General features: G+C 38.9%; 1 protein-coding gene across 1 annotated transcript in view; it reads left to right on the top strand.

The window, feature by feature from the left end:
- The window catches only part of ACAD9 (acyl-CoA dehydrogenase family member 9), a 47,019-nt gene that overhangs the window by 13,293 nt on the left and 17,030 nt on the right, over positions 1 to 16,696 (top strand). Inside the window, exons 4-11 of the mRNA XM_065407948.1 lie at positions 1,511 to 1,617; positions 2,568 to 2,668; positions 3,972 to 4,050; positions 5,957 to 6,131; positions 6,823 to 6,896; positions 13,579 to 13,654; positions 15,819 to 15,889; positions 16,303 to 16,422. Coding sequence (XP_065264020.1) covers positions 1,511 to 1,617; positions 2,568 to 2,668; positions 3,972 to 4,050; positions 5,957 to 6,131; positions 6,823 to 6,896; positions 13,579 to 13,654; positions 15,819 to 15,889; positions 16,303 to 16,422 — 803 coding nt within the window. The remainder of the gene's footprint in view (positions 1 to 1,510; positions 1,618 to 2,567; positions 2,669 to 3,971; positions 4,051 to 5,956; positions 6,132 to 6,822; positions 6,897 to 13,578; positions 13,655 to 15,818; positions 15,890 to 16,302; positions 16,423 to 16,696) is intronic.

Below are 16,696 nucleotides of genomic sequence, written 5' to 3'. Positions count from 1 at the left end.
AATGGAGTATGTATTGAATGGGGAGGGAGAAGCAAGAAGCAATGAGTGAATGAAAGGGGTAGGAGTCGGAGACTGTTCATAGTTTTAAAGTTGAGCTTGTGATTGTACTTACTGGGTGCACAGGGGGAAAAGTGAATAGTATTCAGAGGTCTACCTGAATATTGTTTCCATTCTCCTTTGTCATCTTATGAAAAAACTGTTTGTTTTAATAGTAAGTTTGCAATTGGTTACATAAAACTAATACTTTTCTATAGCCCAAGGTATCAAAATTATGCATATGCAAGTGCTGGAAATACGAAGGAAAGATCTTTAACATGAGATACAATTATGTGTAATTTTTCCTTTACCTAACTCTCTTCTCAGCTCCTTATAAATAAACAGTATATGTATTTACAGCTCGAGGTCACAAAATGGAAACAAAGTTCATACCCCTGTGGCAAATTAGTTTCTGAACATATTTAATTTTCATGGTAGACATTCTTAAGATTTTTAACTCTTACCCTCATTTAATACCCATTTAGAAAAGTGTTTTGAGTTCAGTTTTCTATCAGTTTTGTCCTCTTCTTAATCTTTCTCTTCTCTTGTAAAGTGCAAGCCAACTTGGCTTTGCTTTTACTCTTCATGTTCTTGTCTTCTGTACCAGGTACAATGACATCAGCACTCTTCTGAGACTGTTTGTTAAACTATACTCCCTCTGCTGGCTGTTTCTGCAGCTGTTGAGCAAAATGATCATACGTGAACATTAGCTGGGTTTCTTAAACACTGAGTGAAGAACTCTAAACCAAACTAGATATGTAGTATTAGATGAATGATCTTTCAAGTATAAGTTTAATTTTTGTCCTAACACTCCTTTGACATAAAGAAGGAAATGCTGAGTATTCACTGGACTTTGTTTTCTAACATTCAGTGGACTGAATGATGCAAGTTCTAGATGGGTGTGTGTGTGTGTGTGTGTATATACACCTCTACCTCGATATAACGCTGTCCTCGGGAGCCAAAAAAATCTTACCACGTTATAGGTGAAACCGCGTTATATCGAACTTGCTTTGATCCACCGGAGTGCACAGCCCCCCCCCCCCCCCCCCCCCCCGGAGCACTGCTTTACTGCGTTATATCTGAATTCATGTTTTATCGGGTCGCGTTCTATTGGGGGGGGGGTGTATACATACATATATAGTGTCAACTTCTCTGGGTAGAACTAAAATATGTATGCTTCCGCACCTGGAAATAAAAACAAACCATAAGCACTTTTAAAAAGTTAATTTGTTTCTTCTAAAATGTGTTCCTCCTAAATTGCTATAAATACAGTGTGGTGTTCACTTTGTGGGCAAACTATATGCTTCAGTTACAATTAATATACCGTTAAAGGCTTCCTCAGCATTCTTTGAGCTTTTAAGACACTATTTGTTTTTGTTTTTCTATACTTCAAAGTATTTCTCTCTGTAGGGACAGCTCTTAAAGCAGTGACATGTATATGGATTGACAAAAGGAAAACATTTTTTCCCCCCAGGTGGACTTGGTCTTTCAAATACAATGTATGCACGTTTAGGAGAAATTATTTCTCTAGATGGCTCTGTTGCGGTTACTTTGGCAGCTCATCAAGCAATAGGGCTTAAGGTAACACTGGGTTATTATTTTATTTGTTGTACACAGCTTGTAGAGGCCAGATGATATGAACTTACATTCAAGTGTAGATTTGGAGGTGTTAACTTATTTTGATAACAAATAAATAACTACCACCTGGGTTCATAGTAAATCAGGGGCTGCATTTTGACTTCATACTGGCCTGCTGTAAATTTGTTTCAAGAGTTCTCCTCCCATACACTAATCTCCTTTAAGTGCTTTGAGATCTACTGATGAAAAGTACTATAAAAGAACAAAGTACTGTTTATTATTCTCTTCTTGTGGCCAGTCTGGGATATTTGGGGTTAACCCTTCCCACTGCCAGAGAGCAATCAAAATTTTGTTGAGACTGCATCCTGACCTGGTACACACACACACACACAGCTCTTAATTTGTGTAAAAACATCTGATTGTAACTTGGTTTCCTTTTGATAAGAAGCCCTGCCTATAAAGATCTAAAGAAAAAGAAAATTCATTTTATATTAAATGTTTTGGAAAACAAGTAGGTCACGCCTTGGTCTTTCCTTGATACCCTTTTTATTTATAGTACAGCAATGGCAATAAAAGTACCACATTGTCTAATGGAGTGGGCTACCTCTAGGACTAAGGGTCTAGTTCAGGTTCCATGCTCATGTAGTTATTGGTCTCTTTGAGCTGGACAATTAGGATTTCAGTTGTGATGGTAGGCTACTAGATACCCTGTCCAAAAGGAAGTGGTCTAATGCCAGCTCATTTCAGGCAGTTGATCAGCTATCTGATGATGCCTTTATTAATTGGACATTAATATGTCAAACACAATTTCAGTCTATTAAATATATAATTAGATAAAATCATTAAGATTTTAACGTACAAATTTTCTGTATATTATGAACGAAACGTGTAAATGGTGCTTTACTTCTTGCACATCATATGTTGGTAAGTCTCTTATTCATTTCTTCGTCTAGGGAATCCTGATTGTTGGCACTGATGAGCAGAAAGCAAAGTATCTACCTAAATTGGCATCTGGGGAGCATATTGCAGCTTTTTGCCTTACAGAACCAGGAAGGTAACATTATTTTGTAACTAAAAATGTTTTGTTTTGTTTTTTTTGATGACAGACATTAGTTTGGTTTGTTACAATAGCACCTACTTAAAATCTATTCTATTTTGTGTGTGACTTTAAGGCGGATGTTATCAATAAATGATACAGTAGAACTTGTTGTTCTGAAATGTATAACTCTGAACGAAATGTTACGGTTGTTCCTTCAAAAGTTTACAACTGAACATGACTTAATACAGCTTTGAAACTTTACTATGCAGAAGAAAAATGCTGCTTTTCACCATCTTAATTTAAATGAAACAAGCACAGAAACAGTTTCCTTACAGCCTCAAATCATTTTTAAACTTTCCCTTCATATTTTTTTAGTAGTTCACATTTAATACAGTACTGTATTGTACAGTATTGGCGTGTGTGCGCGCGTGTCTGTGCCTGCTGCCTGATTTCATACTTCCGGTACCAAATAAGGTGTGTGGTTGACTGGTCAGCTCGTAACTCTGAGGGTCTACTTTATTTCAAACTACATAATTCATCTTCTCCCATGGAGGTACACCTGTGGCTTCCAGGAAGTTACTGAATGGTTTTTTTTTGACTTAGGCTATGTTCATTGGCCCAAACCTTGCCATATCAGACACATTCATTTGTCAATGGAACTGAATATGGTTTGAAGGACTCTATTGGCTGTGCAGGGAACATTCTGACACCATGAGCACTGAACTGGTTACTCTGAGCTTCTGTGAAATTGTTAGAGAAAAATTATGAAACTGTTTCTGTGCTTGTTTAAATTAAGATGGTGAAAAGCAGCATTTTTCTTCAATACCTGGCTCAGTTAACAGAAACAGTATTAAGAAACCTTTGGGTTTGTCTGTGTGGCAAACTGGGGTATGAATCTACCCTGCACTTCCTGCCATGGACAAGATGTGCAACAATATAGCATGAATTATGGGGAGCTGCTTCTGTGCTTCAAACCAGCTATGCATTGTGACTCTGGGTTTTTTCTCCTGCATTCCAGTACTTCAAAAATGTAGCAAAGCTAAGTCGCTTATCAAGGATGTAATTTCTAAAATATTCTAGCTGTTCCTAGTCAATGTGGCACCATACAGTATAAAATAAGTGAGACTCCAGAGAGAGCTCTCTTCAGAGGACTACGCTTGAAGGTATATTTCTTCAGCAGCCATTGGATTTAGAAAGTTGCACTTTTATTTAGAAACTGAACTTGAGGCATCAGCGTTTGAAATTTTGGGCCTATATTTGTATCCCTTATAGTGTTTCTGGAAACTAAGCACATTTTAACTACTACTTTGGCTTCTAGTGGAAGTGATGCAGCATCCATCCAGACCAGAGCTACCATGAGTGAAGATGGGAAAAGCTTTTTACTAAATGGCTCGAAGGTATGTGACAAAGTTCTGTCCTTGACTCCGTGGGTCCCACGTTTCCTGGTGGATTTTGCTAGCCTCAGAGGCTCACTATGACCCTCCACATAGCCCTTCTCTCTCTAGAGGCAAGGGTCGCAGTCTACTGACCCATTTTCATCATAAGCCAGCAAGGAAGGTGAGGAGAAGCTACCCTCCCTCACACAGTCTCGGTTGTCTCCCAGTATCAGTGATTAATCGGGGAGGGGGGAGCCCGGGCCCGCCCTCTAGTCCGGGCTCCAGCCCAGGGACCCTAAAATTAGCAGCTATGGAAGCTGACTTTTTGGCAATAGGACGTGTACAGTTCCCTGGGTCACTTGCCCACAGCAGCCCCCACTCAATATATTCTTCACAATTACCTCAGGGCCTCCTTCCTTGCACCTGATATAGATTTGTACTGCTTCATTCCTCCTATAGCTCCTGACACCCACACCTCATTGACTAACTGGGAGGCTTTTTAACTGGTTCCAGCCAGTCCTTGATTGGCTTCAGGTGTCCCAATCAATCTAGCTATCTCCACTGCCTTCTAGAAGGATCGTAATTGGCCCCAGGTGTCTTGATTAACCTGGAGCAACTGCCATTTGGTTACCATGGTACCAGGGATTTGTTTAGCCTGGGGCTAACATACCTGTTCCTCACTACTTTACTGTAGCCATCTGGCTTTGCCCCATCACAGGTATTTATCCGTAGAATGATGAATTGAAATATTTATTTTTAGTATGAGTTTCATAGGAAGCATTCCTACGTCATGGAGCATTGTTGGTCATCTTGTTCTCCCAAATGATAACTTAACTTGGCAGCTTCCTTTGACTTCTGAGGATCCCAAGCTAGTAAAGAACAGTGTCAAAAAGACAGTTCATTCAGTCTTGAGGCCAAAAGAAATTACTACTCAGAGAATAACCTTTGCTAATCCTTGGTAAAAAAGTTAAGGAGGTCTCACTCTGTGAACATGCTTTTCTTCTCTGCATTTCCCCATCCTATTTCCTGCTTTATTCCGAGAGTCTGCCCCTCTCTGTGCACACTCAGGTGAGGAGGAAACCTGAAATCTTTTTTTTTTTTTTTTTTCCAGCTCTCTTCCTTCTCTGGCCAAGGTTTTGTTGAATACTTTAAAGGAAATATTAACTCTGACTTGGAAGTAGAGTTGGTCAGGCCACTTTTTTGGCTAAATTATGAATGCTGTTTCATCCAAGCCAAAACGTTTGGTGAGACACATTGGTTTTGATGAAGTTTTGATGTATGAAAATTTTGGTGGTTAGGGCACTGGGCTGGCATGTGGAAGACTCAGGTTGAACTCCCTGTTCTGCCTGATTCAGAACAGTTTTTTTTATCCCAGATCATTCTGAAACAAATAGGTTCAAGGCCCTGCTCCAGTGTCACAGTTTCAGAATTAACTTCACCCTCGACACTCCACCCTTTTAGCCTCCTTGAGGGCATTCATTTCACATTTCAGGCTTCCTATCCATCACCTCTCTTGGGTGGAGGTGATGTCTCCCACTCCAGACCAAGGGTTTAAGCTTGCACTCCTTTTGCACTTCACTGTGATTTCCCCAACAGTCCAGACTGGGGTCAAATACCTGTGATTTGTTCTCAGGGGGTACTACAGTGTACACCAGTTACCAACCAGCCTTCACAAAGCAAAGTATACTTGTTCCTAGGGCAAAAGCATTAGAGAAAACATATTACCCCCAAAAAATTGACATCCTCTGGTCAGCTCTTCTTGGAAGTATAACCTTGCCGTAGTCACAAAGCCAGTGCAAGAGCAGAGATTAAAACTTGACGGAATGAGTCAGTCCTGTGATGAGACAGCTGTTATGAAATAATACAGCATTGTATCTATCACAGCACAGCTAACATACTTTTTTCTTTTCCCCACCTCCTCTCCCAGATCTGGATATCCAATGGTGGCCTGGCAGACATTTTCACTGTGTTTGCAAGGACTGAGATCGTTGATAAAGATGGTGCAAAAAAAGACAAAATTACTGCCTTCGTTGTAGAAAGAGCCTTTGGTGGAGTCACTAATGGGAAGCCAGAAGATAAACTGGGTATTCGAGGATCTAATAGTAAGAAACATTTAAATTCAATTTTTTCATAGAAGTGTTTCAAAATTCATGTATTTATCAGAATCAACAAGCAAATCCATTTTGGTTGGATAATACACTGTATTCCAGTTGGATTGTGGAGGTTTTGGTTCCTATTAAACATCCGTCTCAGTTTTCTGCAGACACAGTTCAAAGTGCACTTTCACAAACATAAAAATCCATTTTAAGTAATTACCTTCTCATCTGCTAATTGTCATCCATTTCCAAACCTCTCATCTTGCCATGGAAATTCCCCTTTGTGTGCTGCACTGAGAAGATTCAGTAATAAGCAGCATTACTATGATACAGCAGCACTGGGAGCTGGTTTCTCTTCGTTCTATTTATTGGTAGATCTTATTCTTCACCATCAGTCATTCAGTTGTCTGTATTCTTTCGGTCTGTCTTCCAGTTCCAGACAAGACTGTAGTTCTCCCCAGTCATGCTGTACAAGTTAGCGATATTAGTATTTGTACATTTCATAAATTAAAATACCAACTCCCATCTTTCTTCCCCTTAACTTATTTGGCAAAGTGTATTTAATTCTGTTGTGTTGTATTGAGAAAAATCCAACTCCTAGTAGAGAAAGAGTAAGTTAAATTCTGAATATTGCTATATCTTTTAACGGTATTTCTCAAAAGTTTTCTGAAATAATTGAATGCTATTTTTATTTCAGCCTGTGAAGTACACTTTGAAAACACAAAAGTACCTGTAGAGAATGTAATTGGAGAAGTAGGAGGGGGATTTAAGGTGAGTTGTAAAGAATAATTATCATCTTTAAACCTACCACAAAGATGTCTTTGGGGAAGAGAATTTGTTGTTTGGTGCCAGATTTAGCCCTGCTCTAAAAGGACAAATATATGTTAATCTCTGAGATCGCTAAATGTGAAAAAGATTAGAGGATGGAATTACTCTGTTTATCTTTTGTATGCAGTCAGTTTCATATGTCACGTTCTCTGCGTTCATAGGCACTCCCTTTCTTAAGCACTGCAGTAGTGCATGTAACAGAGCAGCTTCTGCTACTGGAGTTTCGTTAGATGGTGCTTCACTTTTTCCGTCCAAGATGACTAAAACTGTTTGTTTGAAAAGTTGAAATTTACTAACAATTTTCAACTTTCACTTTACCCATCCTGGGGTGGGCGATAGAGCGGATGATAATAGCACTGGAGAAAGTTGAACAACTTTGGATATCTCCCCTCATGTGAATGTGGACCTGTGAGTGAAGCTGTAAATGGCTCTTTGAAATGTGCCTGTCCCCAACCCCACTCTTGCAGCCAACCTGCCATAGGAAGAGCTCACATGCAGAGGGATGTAAGTTCAAGGCAGCAGCCCACAGGCACAAAATTGTATTTTGTGTTACTCTGATGCTTAGCATTGCTGCAAAAGTGTACTGATCCAGACCTTTGGAGTTGGCAGTAGAGACTTCCCTGCCAAGCAACATGTAACTGTCAGCTGAGTAGGGAACAAGAAGAGTGAGGAAATGCTACAAAAAACACAAATTAGGATGATGCAGGGAGGGGAAAGAAATAAAAGGGAAAACGAAGCTGGCCGAAAAGGAGGGGGTTGGGAGTGGGGAGAATAAAAGAGGACAGTAGGAAATTCCAGAGGACATAAGGGGCTACCCATTAGCTAATCATCACAAAAGGATTCTACCCGTATGAAAGGCAGCGAACCATTGCTGAGATACTCAAACATGAACTGAGTGTAAAGACTAAACTGAGCATTTATATGTGAGCATGATACAGGCTGCTTCCTTTCTTAATGTTTAGAAAAGAAAAGGTTAGAATCCGAATCAGTTGATGAATTTGATAAATGGGATGTGATCAGTGACGAGAGCTTATAAGGTTTAAGCTACAGTGAAGGTAATCTGGTTATATTTGTAGTTAGTGTTTAAATGAAACCCATCTGGGGAGAAATAAAGATGCTAGATGTCAACAGAAAAATTCTTGGCGAAAAGGTAGAAATATTACGTAAGATTTCATGGGATAATCAATAAAGGAAATGGGAAAGTGAAGATATGAAGTAGCCTATACCCAAGGGCTGCATTTCATAACAACCAGCCAAAAATATGTCAAAAGTCTGTAAATCATGTAGATTAACAAAGTGCGAAGAGTGAAAAAGGTTAAATGAGGCCAAGCAGAGAGTAATTTCAGGTACAGGAGAACAGCAAAGACTGAAAATGAAGTTGTTTTGAAGGAATGGGGGGAAAGCACAAGGACAGGTAGAGAATGAGAAGATTGTAAAAGAGATTAAAGTAAATCTGACATTTAAGTACATAAGGAGCACAAAATCAATAAAGGAGACAGAAGGGACTCTTAAGAGATAGTAAGGGTAATTTATTTACAGAAGAGGACAGATACCGCCAAAGTAATTGAATTCTTGTACTAGGTTTATAAAGGAGTTAAGAGTTCAGATGCCAGAAAGTGAGACAGTTTTCAAGGGGAGCAGAAGAAATGCTGAAAGAAATTGATTGTGCTGGAACAGGTGATCAAGAAATTAGAACTTGTGAGGGACTGAAAAACAAACTTCAACCTCATAGTAAAATTGTTTATCGTTTTTAAATTACACTTGAAATGAAGGTTGAATATGAGATTGATATCCTGAACAAAGGCGAACAATTGTCTGTATTTAAAAAGATATTTCGGGAATGTCTGATAAAATACAAACCTTAGCTTCATTTCAGTGGGAAAATACTGAAAACATTGATCACAAACTGAATAGACAGATGGAAAATAATGGGTTGTCTGCATAATTCGCAAGGGCTACCATGGAAATATTAAATAAAACCTGATATAAGTAAATGCATTGCTTATTACCTGCCTTGTTAAATATATGCCATGGGCAGTGAATTTGTCACAGAAAACTTTCAAGCATTGCAGATGAGTTTTGGTAAACCTTATTTAAAGTTTTGTGACTTATCCTGAACTAGTTTAGGAAAATATTCCTTCCTTAAATAAAACAATTATTTAAAACAATTATTTAAATAATTGTTTAAAACCTGTTTTTAAGCACATACTCATATGCTTATATGTTTTTACTATACATATGGAGAATCCGGTTCTGCCCATATGTCAATGCTGTCTAGTGAATCCTCAGACCATCAGCTTGGCTCAGATTTATTAGAAAATGTAATTTACTATATGTATGTAGAGTACATTGGAACTTTGTAGGGATATAATACTGTGGGAACCCTGTATGTCTTATTACTGACTTACAGTGCATTTAGCATTCACTGTGTGTGCTTAGCAATAACCTGATTTGGCCATTCAGGGATCTGACACATGCACACAGGCCAGTCATTTCAAGATATATCAGAAATCATCCATTCCAGTAATGAACTGGGGCCTCTGAGCTAGATAAAAAGCAATTAAAACCTTTTTCTCAACATCATGGGCTGTTCTCTGCTGCACACTGACATTCTGTTCAGTGCTTTCTTCTCCATAGGCCAAACTAGAAAATATCATCCTTGTTGGTTGGCAATAGATAAATCTGCCTCAGCCATTATTTAAAGAGTGGCTCTGCCCTATGGTCACAAGTTTTATGGTAGAGAGAATCTTATTATGAAAATTTAACAATGGATAATTTAACACTTAGACCATCTGCGATGTGCAGTCCACTAGGTTCAGGCATCACAAATTCCATCAGAAAATGTTATTTCATTTCTCATTCCACGTGTGTTATAGTGGGCCATCCCCTCAAACCCATGCTAAAGTAGAGAGAGCTGCATTGCATTTATTCTGACAATATCAACTTGTCTTTCATACATCACAGGTGTCTAGATAGGCAAAAAACAAGCAAAAGATGGAAGTGAAGTGACATGATATGAAATAATTTAAAGTATTTAGATTTGAGACTGAAGCACCTTTAAGGTATTATAATTTAAGATGTGAAATAAGGCTTTTTCTCATCCTGCAAGTGGGGTAGAAGAAGAAGAGGAGGTTACTCACCTGTGCAGTAACTGACGTTCTTCGAGATGAGTGTCCCTGTGGGTGCTCCACTCCCCATCTTCCTCCCCTCTACTTCGGAGCTGGGGCAGCCTCCGTTGTAGAGCAGGAACTGAGGAGCTTGGCCGCGTATGCGCACTGTTAAGACCAGACTGGTATGTGACGCAGGCTCCGCGCAAGCGCGGCCAATACAGGTACTGCTGTAAAAATCTCCAAACAATGGCGCAGGGGCGCACCGACACCTACAGTGGAGCACCCACAGGGACACTCGTCTCAAAGAATGTCAATTACTGCACAGGTGACTAACCACCACCTTTCAGTCACCTGAAACATTTTAACAAAATGTGTGCACTAATTTTGAACACAGTGTTCCAAGTTGCATTTCCCTCCCCTTTAATAACATTTAGGTTTTGATGTCTATATCAATATTCTGTATATAACTGGCTTTTTTTAAATTTTTATTTATTTATTTATTTTTTTAAATCAGTCTTTTTGTCTGCAGCATGGGTGCTGGCTGTTTGAGGGCATTAAAGCTGTGCCTGGTTTCCACATTGCTTTAATCTTTCCTCAACAATATCTGAGTCTCTTTGGCAGTAGTTAAGGTCCACATCGGTTTTTTTTTCCCCTTTATTTTGGGATTGGAATGCCCCTCACCTGGCTATTCTTTGGGAGGGAAGGACCATCACCTACACAAGCTTGCTCTAGCAGTTTAGAGACCACAAGCGCTAGCTGAATGGAGTGCATTTTTGGATGCTTCCTAATAAAAATCTGTGATAGTGAGATTTCTTTTGCTTTCGTGGATAATTCTTCGACTGATGTCACATGATTATCACTTAAATAACGAAAGCCTACAGAGAAACAAGACTTTGAGCTTTCAGGAAACTTCTGCAGATGCTTCTCCAGCCCAGATTTCTTAATATATATAGTCCATGAATTTGGAGGAAGAATGAGATTATGCAAGAAAAGGTTCTGTTCTCCACTTTATGCTCCCTTTCTTTTTAACAAGCAGCTATGAGCTATCATTCCAACAACTCAAGCATTGCCTTAGTACCTTGAATTTTTTTGTCATGCACTTCGTAATGCACTAAGTTATGGGTATTCTACATCACCAGTTAAGAGATGCACTCCTGTGTTCATCCCCAACCTTGAATTATATAATTATTCATTCCTATTCTGTTATTGGTCATGACTCTAAGCACCTTTGCTGGATGCACAATGAAATTCCTAAGGACTGAAAAATAACATTATGCTTCTGATTATAACTAGGTTTCCTATTTTTCTTATGCTGTCACAGTCACCTGTGAGCTCCCAGCATAAGGAATTATGCACATACTATTTTCTTCTGTAGGGTATGCATCTTAACAGGTATGTTTTCCATCCTAGTGAGCTTCATGGATTTTTTTTTTTCCTTTCTGTCCCCTACGATCAGGATTTTTCTTCTTCATTATGTATCTTAGCTCTGGACACACAGGATATTATTTTATTAACTTACTCTGTTCTTGTTTCTAATTAAATGGCCTGAACTGAATAATTGCATATAATGTAGTTTGAAGAGGAAGTTAATCTCTTTTAAATAGGCTTGATGCTGCAATAGTCCGGACACAAACTTCATTTTTCCAAAAAATGATTAATATCCATTACATACATAGTCTATGTTCTAACCCTTAACTTATTCTCTGTAGTTTGTGACTCTTGACCTTTGCTGAGAGTAAGCGCCTTCCTTTCCATGAAAGCCTATTCTGCCTCCTGTGCAGCAGCTACTACATAGAGTGGCTGCCTCTGCCTCCTTCAAGAGTAGCTGTGTCTCTTAATGTATGCCAGCCAGAGAGAGACCAAGGAGGTAGGGGGAGGTAGAAGTGAAAATAATCCAGTGTGACTTGAAGACTTTCCCCACCTCTATTCCTCTGCTGTATAGAGTAGTGAGAGATGAGAGAAAAGCAGGCTTGATACCCCAAATTTTCTAGGTAGCTGGCTGGCCTTGAGCTAAGTGAAGGAGGTCTGGCCCTGTATAGCAGGATTCTCTAGCCATGTGAACTGAGTACAGGCACAGGGTGAAAAATGCGGTCTGCACAATCATACATTGATCTTTGAAGCCCTGAGGGTTGAACTGTTCTAAAATGAGACCTCTAGAGACAATAAGGCAGCCTGATATTTAGGGCCCTACCAAATTCATGGCCATGAAAAACACGTGATGGACCATGAAATCTGATCTTTTGTGCGCTTTTACCCGATACTATACAGATTTCACAGGGGAGGCCAGCGTTTCTCAAATTGGGAGTCCTGATCCAAAAGGGAGTTGCAGGGGGATTGCAAAGTTATTTTAGGGAGACTGCAGTATTCAGAGCTGGGCAGCCAGAGAGCAGCAGCTGTTGGCTGGGTGCCCAGCTCTGAAAGAAGTGCCTTGCCAGCAGCAATGCAGAAGTAAGGGCGGCAATACTATGCCATCCTTACTTGTGCACTGCTGCTGGCGGCGGCGCAGCCTTCAGAGCTGGGATCCTGGCAGCAGCCGCTGCTCTCTGGCCACCCAGCTCTGAAGGCAGCACCACCACCACCAGCAGTGCAGAAGAGGGTAGCAGTACCGCACACGCCCCCTACAATAAGCTTGCGACATCCCCCACCCCCCGCATGCACGCACACACCACACACACACCCCTCCTTTTTGGGTCAGGACCCCTACAATTACAACACCATGAAATTTAAATAGCTGAAATCATGAAATGTATTTTTAAAAATCCCATCACCGTGAAAATTGACCAAAATGGACCCTCAATTTGGTAGGGTCCTACTGATGATATCCAATCGTTTCTTGAAGTATAACACTTGTGTAACACTTATAACTACTGTGCTCCACTGGTGAAACACTATTAAAAACCTATCTGGGCCACTAATTGGTATTTTCTGCTACTAATTGCTAATGCAAAATGCTTGTCGTTTGCTGAGCCACCAGGTTTTCTTGTGTTTGGGGTCTGCCATGTAGTAATTTAAAGTGAATAATGCATAGTAATATTTTAATTATATTAACCTCATAATCCAGTCTGTGAGCTCACCTTTCATTGATGAAAATTCAAAGGAACAATTTCTATAATAGCTGCTCTGAAAGTGTTTCTTATTGCAAAGGCATAGTTAAATACTAAAGAGGTATACATCCTTTTCCACTATCAGAAATAACATCTTCAATGACAAAAGAGCCACCTGCTAATGAAACTAAGTGCTTTTAATGTGGGGTTTCCCTTTACAGTATGAAGCAGGCATTCACTGAAGAAAATGTCTTTCATCTGATGTGTTCTCTCTGAAATTGTTCTGTTTTGAGGATAGCTACAGCTATCCTAACCCTTATTCATTTTTGGTACACTTTCTGTAGAGGAACATAATGAATTTTGGAGGTGCATTGGTATCTACCAATGTAAAGCTATGGCATTTTACAAAATGGAGTGCATTTTACTGAAAGTATAACTTATTGAATAAAGGCCTGTATTTCTTCATTGTAGGTGGCTATGAATATCCTAAATAGTGGAAGATTTAGCATGGGTAGTGCATCTGCAGGAATGATTAAGAAACTGATAGGTAGGTAAAATGAAGCTTACTGAATTTCTGGGAGGAATGAAATCATCAGTCCTTGCATTACAAAAGAAAACTTAACATCTTGTGAAAAGACAAATGTCATGTCTTTCAATGACACTAATAACAGCACTCATTTCAGATATGGACTCTAGAACTGAATTTAGACTCTGGCTAACACTAAAGGTTACTTGTCCATAAAATGCTAATGGTGTTTTCAGTTATGTATAAAACGGTTACCTTTTTTGCATTGGAATGAATTATTTACAAATAGGGCATCTTTTAAAAGCTATATTAGGTTACTTTTAGAAGCAACCAGATATAGGAATACTGTATGTGTGTATAATGAAAATATATATATATATAAGCTGCCTTAACATTCTGACTTGAACATTGTGAAGTAATTCAGGCTTCAAATTTTACATACAATGATAGCTATAAAATCAGCTTCTGTCAACAGTTACCACTCGCTGGTTTCTGTAAGATCTTAAAATTTCTCTGTACTCTGGATAGGAGATAATCACGGTCTATGTTGATAAATGTGCTTCCTGTGCTGGGGGTGGGGTTAAGTTCCTCCATCTTCTCTTGCCTGAAAGTCCTCTGACAGTTTCCCAAATGACACCTTCAATACAATCATTTCAAACTACTGTTTCAAAAATACAGATAGTTACTGCTTCATAGGAAGGTACCAACAAAGTCTTTTGTGGATTACAATTCTATCAGAGGGGAAGATTTTGGTGGCTCCAGCCCTGCTGGGGCATAATGTAGATAATCTTTGAGTGACCCATTCTATTAGCTCAGTGTGATATTTGCTTGAGGATCATTACTCAAGACCTGGTTAGAGCTGGCTGGGAATTGGAATTTGTCCCACAAAAAATGAGTTTTCTTCCCAAATTGTGATGAAAAGCCAAAAAACTTGAATTTTTTCACATAACTGAAATTCTGCAAAATTTAGTCTAGGGAAACGATCAAATGTTCCCACTGCAAGAACCTTTTGGCAATTTCTAAACAAAATATGCTCCCTGGGATATCTGCCTCTGCGGCATCCCAGCTGGTGGTGGGCTGCAGGGGAGCCAGGCAGGCAGGAAACCAGGCAGGCAAGCTGGCCTGCCTGCCTCGTGTCCATGGAAAGCGTTGATAGATTCAAAATGTTCCTGCAGAAGATTTCTATTCTGTCAAATCAGCGTATTCTGACAGAAAGCTGTTTCCTTTAAGAATTTTTGACCAGCTCTAGTCATCGTAATCTAGTGAACTGATGTTAGTCACATTGCTTAATGAACTACTGGAAGGTGATCAGATATTGCATGGCATAAGAACCTACATACTAGTTAGATAGAAACTTAAGCTTTATCATACAGAAGTCTATGCATAGTCTCAGACATCTGAAGGCTTGCATTTGTAGGAATCTGGGTAAAGGTGTTCATTGTATACTTACATGACAAATCCTTAATGTGACATAAGACTTTTTTTGAATTTAAAGAGAATCATTCAACTGGTAAATTCAAGTAAGAGTAACATTAATAAACTAACATCACTACTTGCTCAGAAGCTATTTCATAAACAGTAAATGATTCCAGAATAGCAAAAATACCACAAAGCAGTTGTTTGGTGTGACACCTTGTATGAAAAGGGGTCATCTTGATGTAATCCCCAAATAGGGGTGTATGAAAGAACTATTGATAGGATTTCTCTCCTGTAATAAGGCTTTTTTCTCTATCACAAGGAGCTGCATTTTAATAGCATTGCTGCTACCACTCTTTGCTTTTAAAAAGTTAGAATAAAAAATTGTAAGTTTTTAATACTTCTGTAAATACCATGCATCCTCAGTCCATTCTAGTTAATAGCAGAGGAGAGTACAGATTATGTTCTCACAATTTCCCCTCTGCTGATGGCATGTTGTATGTGTTAGAGGAATCTTTCAGGCAATTGTTTTGCACCAATGCAGTCTGAGTTGTAAATCTGACAACGAGATTCAATCAACACAACAGATTTACTGATGGAAATAGATGTCTAAAGGGCATAGATTTAATTATGTAAAATGTACCATTTGCATACAGCTGAGATTACATGTTCAGGGAACAATTGAGTTATTTTAATAAATTATATAAATACCTTTTAAAAAAGATTCCACTCATTGATGTGTTCTCTCTATTTAATTTTTTTTTTAAAGAAATGACAGCAGAATACGCTTGTACAAGAAAACAGTTCAATAAGAAACTGAGTGATTTTGGATTAATTCAGGTAATCAGGAAACTGAAAACCTATGTTAGATTCTCTCAGCCTGTGGTTTTCATGATTTGCTTATTGATTTAAGGGGTGGGAGAAGGATTTTGTTGCAGCTACTGGTTTTAAAAAAATTATTGCTGGATTACCAGATGCTTGGTATTCAATCTGCATAAATTTAATCTAGATGCTTGTGTGCTGATGTTTTGAATGTATAGAAGTATAAATGTATCAAACTTAAAACTTTTTCAAGTTTTTCATACAAATACAATTGCTATTAAGTATTCTAAATAGCATTTAATACTTAATGATTTAATACGTATACAAGCTTCACTTAGTTATGCACTAAATTTTATTATGATTGCTGACCTGACTATAACAACTCTACATCTTCATGTATGCATGGTAAATGTTTGTTTGCTATTTGGCAGGAGAAGTTTACCCTTATGGCTGTGAAAGCATATGTAATGGAGAGCATGGCTTATCTCACTGCAGGAATGATGGACAGGCCAGGAGTGCCGGATTGTTCAGTTGAGGCAGCTATGGTTAAGGTAATCCATTTTATTGAAAGACCAGGCATAAAACATTAGAATAACATTTAAACTAAAACCTCTATCTCTGATAGTTTGAACTTGTAGCCTCGTATCCAAGACATTCGGACACCTCAGTGGTGGGTGTGATACAAGAACCTGCTAAAGAGCATGGTTTGTTTTCACTCTCTCCCTCACTCCATTTTGGTGGCCCTTCAGGGCCTGATCTAGGCTCTTGTCTTCATACGAAACACACACATACAGGTAGCCTAAGTACTTTAATCCCCCCAGAATT

This window comes from Emys orbicularis, chromosome 7, assembly GCF_028017835.1.
Source record: "Emys orbicularis isolate rEmyOrb1 chromosome 7, rEmyOrb1.hap1, whole genome shotgun sequence".
NCBI classification, from domain to species: domain Eukaryota; kingdom Metazoa; phylum Chordata; order Testudines; family Emydidae; genus Emys; species Emys orbicularis.
This window is presented reverse-complemented; position numbering and strand designations above follow the sequence as displayed.